We start from the raw sequence: 11,976 nt of genomic DNA on the forward strand, positions 1-11,976 counted from the left end.
AGTAATATTAACACTGTATGTTTTTTATCTTAATCTGGAAAAAAAGTTAAAGGAGGTCGACTTTAATATTTAGGGTGAGACTTTTATGAATTCAAATAGAGATTAAGAAACAGTAGACAGGACTGGTACACATACATTTGAGAAATTATTATATAATTTTAGGAGGAATTACTTGTCAAACACTTGTTGATGTATAAGACAGTTATAGTCGAAGTGTTATTGTAGAAAATATTCAGTTATCATTAATGAAGAAACATTTTTACGTTTGAAAGTTTCATACAAACATTTATTTAATTGATACGAATTTCTCTTAATTATTGCTTGAAGTTGGAGAAGTTCAAAAAAAACGTGATAACACCATATACAAAGATGTTAAGAAACTAAATAATAAAATTTATTTAAATTGTTCAATGAAAACAGTAAACTATATAAGAGAGAGTTTAAAACCCCATTATCTAAATTTGTAACGTCTGAGCAATCGTTATGTTAATAGGAACTTTGTGTAGAGCCAACGGATTGTACAACATTTTACTATTAAAGATTAGAATATGATTTAAGTATAATATTTAATCTTCAGTAATAACTAAGTAAAAACTCGCAAATAAGGTTTTTATATCGGAAATCACATCATATATAGATAATATACTTTGTCACAACCTATCATACTTTTGAGAAAGTAGGTTCATACTTAAAAATAATTTTTTTCGTATGGGAAACTATATGTTTTATTGGCAAGATCCAAACTGGAAAAAAAGTATTTATGTGGATTGATTTTGAAAGAAATTCTCAAAAATTAAATGTTATTCAAGAAGAAATTTTTTATAGAAAAACAAAAAAATTCATTTTAAGAAGAAAACAAACTCATCAAAAGAAGTTAAGTATATAATAATAACATTATCTAAGCTCAGTACAAGACATAATATGTTTATATTGTTGTTACTATGTAACAGTTAAGTTCAAAATCACTGAAGTAAAAATTTTGATTCTTCAGAATGATAAAAATTGTATGTGCAAAAAAAATTATTTTTCATATTATTGAAAAACCATTGGTTTATTTTCGTTGGAACCTTAAATACTTAACAAAAAGATAATAAAAAAGTTGTAATATTTAAGAATGCATATGGAAAATCTTATTTACTAGAAAAAAAGCAGGTTAGAGGCCAATAGGTTTTTCAAAAAAAAAAACTAACAATTATATATCAGTTTAATTATACGTAGTAAAAATTAAATAACTAGTTGTTATTGTTTTTTCTCTAAAATCTAGCATCAGCAGTTACACGTCCTTACAATTTTAAATGGTAATTGGTGATTATTACTACGATTCGTATTATTCTTTTGTGACTTGAGTTTCAATAACTGTATGTTTCAATAAATTTCGTACAATTGCTTTCAATTATTGAAAACATAGCATGTAAGAAGAAAAAAAAATAAAAACAAAAAAGGTCAGTGTACCTCAGATCTCATACATGTCAAAATTTATATGAAGTAATGGTTATATTCAATCTTCCTTCTTATCATTGTGACTAAGTATAAAATTGATTTGTTTACCTCCTGGGTGATGTAAATAATAAATAACCAACTACAGTCAGAAACAACAATGATTTTAAATATGTTATGGAGGGTGAGCAAGAAAAAACTCACAACAATTCCATTCGACTGGAATAACGAATACATCCATTGAATATATCCTTATACCGTAGAGGTGTTTTAGATTATTTATTTATTTTATAGGGGGAACACAACAATTCCATTAGACTGGAATAACGAATACATCCATTAAATATATCCTTATACCGTAGAGGTGTTTTAGATTATCTATTTATTTTATAGGGGGCCACCCAACCGTCGAAAGGTCACTAGAATATCTTAACATTATGCAGGGAGCAGAGGGGGTTTCAACATTTCTAGATATTCCCTTATTGGGTTAAACAAAAAGAGATAGAAACCAAATTTTTGCAGAAAAAAAGAAGGCACGGGGTCTAGCGTGTAAGGCACCGCATAACTCTAACATCACATAGAACGATATATATCTTGCAAGCCAAACAAATTTGTGTCATTAAAATTTGACACATAGGTATAATATACATCATACAGCTGTTAGTCTATAGCCCTCACAGCCCCCCCTCCCATGAAATGTTGAAAATTCATTTATTTTCTTTTTCAATTTAACCTAATACTACTTTGGTCAAAATTTCAACAACCCCTCGCTGCCTCCCCGAACCATTTTTTAACCATCCACAGCCCCGACAGTCTTTTTTTTAGATACTTTTTGTAACTATGTGGCTAATATGTTTTTTTTCACGCATCTTATGAGGAAATTATTCATTGTGATACTTACAGATGATGAAAATTTTTTCTATAAAATTTAAGTTCATTTTTTTTTGTATCATTTTATTGATAGTAAACTCAAATGCGCTGACTTTTTTGTAATTTATTCTTATATATCAGTGTTAATTTGCCATCAAGTAGCTATTAGAAATTTTTTTTTTGCTTCCCTAATTTTTTATAAGAATTTCGATAAAGCCTTATTACATATTCTTATATTCTTACTTAAAATTAAAATTTATAAAAATGGTCAATCAAACGATGACTTAATAGTATGTTAAGCTATCATTCTTGTAATAGATTTTTTTTTAACTGAAGCAATGTGACAAAAATCTCCTAACAATATTATCCATTTGTTGCCAAAAGTTATGACAAAGTTACGTAAATCCCGTAAGGTTAAATTTATGATTTATTAAGACTTTCCGTTACTCTTAGAGGCCATCTTACACATTAATTTCTATTATTTTCTTTTTAAATGATTCAATTAAAAAAAAAACAGTTTTCATGTTCCTTGAAATCGAAGAGTAAACGAAAAAATGTAAGATTTATCTTGTCTTTTAGAACTAATATAGGTAATATACCAGCACAGGCAAGAAATAAGATATTCTCTTCTTGTAAAAAAAAAAATTTTTGTCTTTAATTTTCTTTACATATAATTCTAAATATAATTTTTTTTGCTTATTATTTAATTTAATATACATTAAATTGGACATGTCTTTACAGAATACAATTTCTTAAATACAAGCATTAGTAAATTTCTGTGCATAAAACAAACATGACAATAAGAAACAGCTATTATTTACAATGAATACTTTATCGTTAAGAAAAATAATTAACTCCGCAGGTTACACGCAAACAAGTACTGCATAACCAATACATAAATAAACAAAACATTAAATCACCGAAACTTATGAATGCAAAATTGCTGAGTTCTTTAAGAGGACATCTATCCACCGTGTGATTTAATACACTCACCAAACACGAAACGAACACTTACTAACTAGTCAGCAAATAAATAAATAGAAAAACATCAACTAAAAAACAAACAAATTTGTTGGGAATAATTAAAAATGCAGTGGCACAAGCTGTTTTACGATACACAGATCAAACATCTGGCAAGCTTAAGTGCCACTCCTACAAGAAGAAGAAATAATAAAGAAAACGCCAGGATAATAAGAAATGCGAATTAAAATAAAAATATTTTAAAGCAAAAGCTTACGGTACCTAATTATTAAATTTGAGTGAAGATCTAGCTGCATTTTTTTGTTTGTTTACAGAAATTTTAATTTTTTTTTAGTCAAATATTTTTTTTTTCATGTTAAAGGTGGGCTACTGACTAATCTGACTAAACTGACTACCTAGTGACATTCACCACAAGCCAGAAAATAAATTATTCCCGTGCTGCATCCTTACGGCATAAGAGTCTAGCATTTGATTTTCATAAGTATAACATGTTTTTCATTTTAATGAATGCTTTATCACCACCTTTATAAGTATTTGCTGGATGCATAGCACGCAGTGCTTCTAGTACAGCGTCGAAAAAGTGAAACTCGAGTGCCAAAATGTGCAGATGACAGAATACAGCTGAGAGGGGAAAAAAGCAGGTCAGAACAGTTTCAAGGTTACTTGACAAACATATGTATACACATGTTGATGGCGTCGTCTGCATGCTTCGGCACCTAAGTTGAACTAAATTCTCACCATGAGTGCAAAGATCGTTTGAGCTATCCACTCTAACCACCTGCACTCGGTGAATAGTCATACATATATAATATATTTTATACTCTATATTAAAGTACGAAATTTCACATTAATGAGGCATTGCGACATTGTCAATAAATATTTATTATAGGATAAAAACATAGAATTATTAACGGGAATTTTAATTTTTACTTTTATTTCTATAAGTATAATTATCATAAATGTATTTGTTTTGCACCTAGAACAACTGTTTTTGAATTTTGACTTAAGCAAAAGATGTTAAAAAATTTTTAGTTAATCATAACAATTACTTCTACATGGACTATATTCATTATAGGGTCCAATAAGTATATGTCTTGTAAATTTTTATAGAAGTTTTTTTAAATTATTATCTCTGGTGAGTCTATTTATCTTGTATTATCTTGTCAGTAGAATGCAATATTCTTAAATAAAGTACATGTGGTCAGCTTCGTTTTGAAGTTCAATGATATATTTATGTTCTAATGCCCTACCAAAAATGTTTTCATACGTCATTTCACGTAAATTAAAAGGTGATATGATGCAATTAACTTTAACTACTTTGTAATTTAAAGTACGTGATTTAGTGTCACATTTTTTAAACATTTACTGATAAATAACTAAAAAACTTCTCTTTGTGTTGCATATAACGATAATCAATAAATCTGGTTAACTGCACTATCTCATGATTTCTACTGTGTCTTGATAATGTTCTTGCATTTACTGATATTTAGATATTAGGAACATGATTGACTTCTGTATGTGATAAGCCAACGAAGCACTTGATTCTTGAATTTTTTTGTTTTTCCATAAACAATATAACTGATTTCCACTATTATCTAAAAATGTGTTAAAAATTGTTCGGTTAACCTTTTTGCATAAAATGCTGGACTAAAATTCTTAGCATTCAGTATAAATGGCAGTCACTATGACTAATATTGTGATTCGTGGTTGTAAGTGACAAGAAGCGCTGCCCTAATAGTGAGAAGTTGAACTAATACTGCTGCTAAGTATATTGTTCAAAGCTCAACCTGTAGATGCACCAACATAGTGATAACATGAGTTGGGTACTTCATAAATAAGTTAATTGAATTTATGTTCAAAATTAAATAATTAGTTGAGAAATCCACATGAGCTGGAGATTAAAACTAGAATTTAAAAGTTACACAAATAAATGTGAAAATGGAAGCACTGATATAATATAACTGTTTGAAATATTGATTAACAAAAAACGATTGTCTGTAGAAATGCACAATTACTGTCTGTAGAAATACACAATTACTGTCTGTAGAAATACACAAGAGTTTCACTGAATCTTGCTGTTGATAATCACTGGTAGTTCAATAAGATTAACTATTTGAGCTGGTCTGCAGATTATGCAGTAAGCAACTTAAACAAAGCACTAAGAGCACTGCACTGCACAACTGAGTTTTGTCCACTGTATTGAGAGAGTTAATCAGAAGATTTACACTAGCATTTAAGGTGATGTATGCACCTTTGAATGCTAGAGTTTGGCAACGTAAATTAAGAGAGTGTATCTTCGACGAGAGCTGAGTATAATCTGGCGCTTACAGTATACAAAGCTTGCCACGTGAATACGCACACACACACCTGCAGCGCGCCAAGTCGACCAAGCGCACACGCACAGAGCGTTGGGCCAACAGAAACTACAAGTGTACACAATGTACACAAAAGCAGGGCCTACTGTCAGTCGCTCTCATTTCCAACATTCCGCCCGCCGTCAGTCAACGGCTGACAACACTCGTAGACCGGCAGTGGCACCAACTTGTGAATTGGTCTCCTAAGCGCGCCCACTAAGATCTTGAGAGTCACCACTCTAACCAGGCCATCCTTGCCTGGGTGGACGTCGACGACTCTGGCCAGCGGCCACTTTCCTAGTGGTAGAGTCTCACTAGTTATAAGCACCAATGAGCCTATCTTGATGTCATGAGCTGGAGTGTGCTACTTGGAGATTGAGTTTAATCTAAGCAAGTACTGTGTAGACCACTGCTTTCAAAACCTTTGTTTTTGAGCTTGGATTAGCTGCCAGCGAGTGAGCCTTGCTGGAGGTAAATCCAACAAACACGGCTCTGGTGGTGAGTTTAGCGCCGATCCGACTAAGAAGTGTCCGGGAGTGAGCGTGTCTGAATCCTTTGGATCATTAGTAAGTGGTTCTAGTGGTGTAGAGTTAAGTATTGCTCCGATTTGAGTGAGCAACGTCGTGATCTCTTCAAGCGTGTAAAGAGTATCTCCCATAGTTCGATGGAAATGGTGTTTCATCGACTTCACTACTGCCTCCCATTTTCCTCCCATGTGAGGAGCAGCTGGAGGGTTGAAGTGCCATGACGTTCCAGCTTGGGCGAGCATGGCTGATAGATGAGAATTTTGACTGATTGCTTCTGAGTATAACTGTTGAAGAGCCCTGTCTGCACCAACGAAGTTCGTCCCACAATCAGAATACAACTTAAATGGACGTCCCCAACGTGAGACAAATCGCCAATACGCTGGCAAGAATCCTTCGGTAGAGTAATCTGTCACTGCTTCGAGATACACAGAACAGGTCGAAAAACACACGAACACACACATCCAACCCTTGTATGTCTTTGACCCTTTGCCGCTGTGCTTGTGCTCTTTGTGCCTGGTACCTGGCACATTTGACACAGTAGAGGATTCTGGATCGGATGGGGGCCCTTCGACCGATTATCCAAAACTCTTGACAAGTTTTGCTAAGAGTGAGCTGAGTTCCTCCATGTAGAGTTTGCCGATGAGCTTGATCGATAACTAAACTGGTGAATTGAGCTTGACGAGGAAGTTGGGCAGGATGTTTTGCATCAGGTCTGAGCTTGGCATTTATGAGTCTGCGTCCCACACGCAGTATGCCAGCATCATCAGTATATGCCATCAACCGGTGGAAGACATGGCCCTTTGGGAGAGAACCTGATTTGAGCATCTTGATTACCTCCATGAAACATTTCTGTTGAGTTAATCTGATGAGTAAGAGCTTAGCTTAAGTGATGAGTTCTGCAGTGACAGCTACGGATGATTCCTGGTGTGTGAGTAAGGCTTTGAACTTGGCACAAGCAAGTAAAAGGGTGGCTGTGATACATTAGAGTTTGTGCAATGTGGAGCTGGACTAAGTGAGCCTGAGTAGGAACTCTGAGTCCAAGACTGATGACACCAATGCTGACACCTGACGCACCTCTGTCTCATCCTCCACCTCAACGTTACTCGGCTGCAGAGGCCAACCATCCTGGGGTTGTATAATCCACTCTGGTCCATGCCACCAGAGCCTATGCTCAATCAATTGTGAAGTGAGAATCCCTCTAGAAGCACAGTCAGCAGGATTCTCCTTTCAAGGGGCATGTCTTCAATGTGCTGCAGGGACCAGATCCTGAATTGCTGCAGCTCGATTCCTGACGAAATCCTTCCACTAATTTGGATGAGAAGAAATCCAATAGAGTGTGACTGACGAATCTGTCCATACGTGAATGTTGCTGATATTGAGTGTGAGTTGGTCGGTGACATACTTAGTAAGTTTATCCAGGATGAGAGCTGCTGTCAACTCCAACCTTGGTATTGACATCCTCTTTAGTGGTGATACTTTTGTCTTGGAGCAGACGAATGAGCTTGACGTGGCTGAGTCTGACTTTATTACCAGGTAAATCACAGCACCCATGGCATCCTGAGACGCATCAGCAAAACCATAGAGTTCCACTGCAGAAGAAGGATGTGCTCCAAGCCATCTAGGAACCGTCACTTCGGAGAGTTTGGCAAGATCACCTTGTATTTGTAGCCACCTCTGAGCAAGAGCATCTGGTATGGGTGTATCCCATGTAATTTTGAGTAGCCACAATTCCTGAATGATGAGTTTGGCTGCAACAAGTACTGGAGCAACTATTCCAAGAGGATCGAAGATTCGAGATATTTCTGAATAAATTGTTCTCGTCGTTGGAGTTTGACTGAGAGGCTTGAGTGTGCACTGAAAGGTGAGATTGTCTGAAAGTGGTTTCCAAACCATTCCGAGTACTTTAGCATCGCAGTCATCGAGAGAGAGTGCTAATTCTTCACTGAAGTTTGAGTAACTGAATCCTGGCGAGTTTGAGTGCCACTTAGCCAGGGGCAATCCACCTGCCATGCACAGCTCCTTGAGTTGGAGGGCCTGCTCGTTCAACTCATCTGGAGTCTCCGCTCCACCAAAAATGTCGTCCACATATCTGCCGCCGGTCAGAATCCGGACCGCCTGGGGTTAACGGTGCCCTTCATCCTTCACCAGCTGCAGCAGTGAGCGTGTGGCCAGAAATGGAGCAGGCCTCGTCCCGTAGGTCACTGTGGTGAGCTGGAAGTGAGCTTCCTCGTGAGTTTTGCTATGCCAGACGATTCGCTGAAGATCCCAATCGTCTGGATGAACCTTGATCTGACGATACATCTTGGAGATGTCCACAGAGAAAGTCCATCTGAATGTGCGTAACCAGAAGAGTATATCTGTTATGTTGGGCAGTAGATTAGGTCCCGTGTGAGTTATGCTGTTGAGTGAATGTCCAGAGGAAGTAAGGGCTGATCCATTGAAAACCACCCTGATTTTGGCGTTGTCTCCATCTTCCTCCAATATGCCGTGATGAGGCAGATAAAAATGACGCTTGATGTTGAGCTCATCTGCAGGCACCGGTCGCATATGGCCAAGACTCAAATATTCATTCATGAAATCTGTATACAGCTTGTCGTACTTGTCGTCTGTTTTGAGCATGGCCACCGTGCGATCGAAGCCTTTACGAGCACGAATGACTGAGTTGCCCAGCAGAGATGGAGATTTCTTCAGAGGAAGTTTCACCACGTATCTTCCGGTGCTACCCCGAGAGTGAGTTCGCACGAAGTGTTCCTCACACTCCTGTTCCTCTGGTGTAAGCTGCGAGCTTGACTTTGAAGGGACCTCTTCTTGAATCCAGAAGTTGATGAGTAATTCCTGGAGTTTATCTTCTATTTTTAAAACGATATGGTGAGTGTGGCAATTAATCTTTGTAACAGGCTAGTTAACGCAACCCAAAGAAATCCAACCAAACAGTGTACGTTGAGCAATAGGTTCTGATAAAGAACCTCTGAGCAGATCTGAGGTGATTATAGCTGAATAGTAGTCAGTGCCAAGTAGCAAGTCTATGTCTCGTGGCAGATAGAAATGGGGGTCAGCTAACTCCAGAAACTCCGTATGCAGCCACGATCTTGTCTTACATTGAAAATATGGTAGTGGAGCTGTTACTCTAGGCAAGACGTGGAGTACCACATCAACGCTGGAGTCAGAATATAATGAAAACAATCTGAGTTCTACTTTACCAAGTGCTTTACTGACTACGTTGCGTCCAATGCCCAGGATACAGATGTTGGACTTCGTGCGCGTCAGCTACAGACGCTTCACAGCATCTTCCGAAATATATGATAATTCTGAACCTTAATCGATCAGAAGCCTGAGATGATGATGTGCAGCTGGAGCACGTACCTGGGCTACTGCTGTTGGCAAAAAGATAGATTAGTGACTAGATGTTTGGTTGGACGATGTGATCCTTGTTGAGTTTGACTTGATGTTGACTCTGGGATGAGTATTACTAGATGTGGAGTTTCGACGATGAGTGTGTCTGATGACTGCGCTGATTTCCTATTCTTGATGTTGAGTCGGCTGAGACGCCAACCTGCTGATCGGTTGCAACAACCAAGCGCCGTGAATCATAGTATGGTGAGCCTTACCACAGGTTTGGCACCTCTTCGTGTTCATACACTTAGCAGAAGCATGGCGGCCCAAACAGTTGAAACACAAAGGCTTTTTATCTACGAACTGGTATCGTTGGTCAATGGAGAGGGCCGCGAATGCCGGACAGTGAGCAATAAAGTGTTGCTGGTTGCAGTACGTGCACAGGAACACTGGAGGAGCCGGTCTATCATCCTGCGACCAAGCGGAACTCCCAACCCGATTCTGCTGGGCGTTGCTGCCTGGCTGAGTGTTGCCGAGCGGTTAAGTTTGACCTGTATAAGCGTGCTGAGCTTTGCTCGCTTTGAATTTAGTCTTACTAGATGTGGATGAGTTATCTTGTCTCTTCCATCGCGCACTGCCACCGGATCACTCTCCAATCACCCCGATCCAGCTCGAAGGACCAAAACTGTTCGAGGCGTATGCGTAAGCACACACTAGGCTCGGAAAGGGTGATTGGAAAGACACAATAAAACACAATAAAATTAAACAGCATAAAAAAACAACTTTTAATGTCACTCAAAGGCCAAGAAAAATCACAGTTAATATTCACAAAAATAGTAAAGGTCAAAATAATACAGGAGAAAAGAAACAATGTCTATAGTCTTAAAGCAATAAACTATTGAAATATATAAAAGCGAAGAATGTAGAAAGAAAAGAGTCAAGTTAAATAACACAATATGTAAACACACAATGGCCTTGAGCTCGCAAAAAAATAAAAGTTACACGAATAAATGTGAAAATGGAAGCACTGATATAATATAACTAATTGAAATATTGATTAACGAAAAACGATTGTCTGTAGAAATGCACAATTACTGTCTGTAGGAAGACACAATTACTGTCTGTAGAAATACACAAGAGTTTCACTGAATCTTGCTGTTAATAATCACTGGTAGTTCAATGAGATAAACTATTTGAGCTGGTCTGCAGATTATGCAGTAAGCAACTTAAACAAAGCACCAAGTGCACTGCACTGCACAACTCAGCTTTGTCCACTGTATTGAGAGAGTTAATCAGAAGATCTACACTAGCATTTAAGGTGATGCATGCACCTTTGAATGCTAGAGTTTGGCAACGTAAATTAAGAGAGTCTATCTTCGACGGGAGCTGAGTATAATCTGGCACTTACAGTATACAAAGCTTGCCGCGTGAATACGCACACACACACCTGCAGCACGCCAAGTCGACCAAGCGCACACGCACAGATCGTTTGGCCGACAGAAACTACAAGTGTACACAATGTACACAAAAGCCAGGCCTACTGTCAGTCACTCTCATTTCCAACAATATCTGACGCTGAGGAATAGAAATTTTCACATACATTACATCGTATATTATTATTAAATAACTTAAAAAGTAATTGTGTCTTTTGAAATGTTTACAGCAAACAAATGTTAAAGTAGTGATTCTTTTTGATTATGTAACACGCTTTAATTCATTGTCTTCAAATACTAATATTATTCGGTAAACTTAAATTATTATTACAGCCAGATAATGGTTTTGGCCAGAAAGGTAATATCATCACGATGTATGTACACACATGTACGTATACAAAAAATAATAATAATAATAATAATAGTAAAAAGAAGTGACTCAAAGAGCTTAAAAACAACAATTTGAGAATAACTTTTACAAAAAAATCTGCAAAAAATCTGCCCTTTAAACGAACTAATATTTGTATAATACGTCTCAAACTTGTTAGTAGATACAGCATGATCATAAAAAAAGACAGTTGACAGCTTTGGTGACACTATTTCAACGATACCCATAATAAACATCTGGGACATGCCTAAAACCACAATAAGAGATTAAGCCAACTTTTTTTCTCTTACACATTTACAATTTTGTTTCTCTTTTGCCTTCTTTCATTCTCTTTAACACATACTACAATGGACTCACTGGACGTAAACAGCACTCAAAGCCTGAAATAACAAAAGCTCTGTAACGAAACAGACTTGCACATATCTGAATATAACAGGACACAAATTTTCCTGACAGAGACTTAAATTGTTCTACTAACACTAAAACATGACCCAGAGTTCCTAGTCCAGTAAGAAAAAGTTGAAAAAAAATTATCAATAATAAAAATTTTGTTGTTAAAAAAGAAATTGACCTCGAAGATTAGACAGAAACGAGTACCGCACAATTACTACACTAATGAACATAACGCAGAACCATCAAGACTTGTGGATGTA

At 36.8% G+C, this 11,976-nt stretch overlaps 1 protein-coding gene across 1 annotated transcript; it reads right to left on the bottom strand.

The window, feature by feature from the left end:
• Positions 1-6,057: 6,057 nt before the first annotated feature.
• LOC149375286 (uncharacterized) lies at positions 6,058-6,411 on the bottom strand. The gene has a single exon (XM_089589291.1). The coding sequence runs from the start codon at positions 6,409-6,411 to the stop codon at positions 6,058-6,060; it is 354 nt and encodes a 117-aa protein (XP_089445417.1).
• Positions 6,412-11,976: the final 5,565 nt, after the last annotated feature.

The sequence above is a fragment of the Copidosoma floridanum genome, unplaced genomic scaffold, assembly GCF_036245765.1.
Source record: "Copidosoma floridanum isolate Cflo_tuat_1 unplaced genomic scaffold, Cflo_Japanese_pri ptg000008l, whole genome shotgun sequence".
In the NCBI taxonomy this organism is placed as follows: domain Eukaryota; kingdom Metazoa; phylum Arthropoda; class Insecta; order Hymenoptera; family Encyrtidae; genus Copidosoma; species Copidosoma floridanum.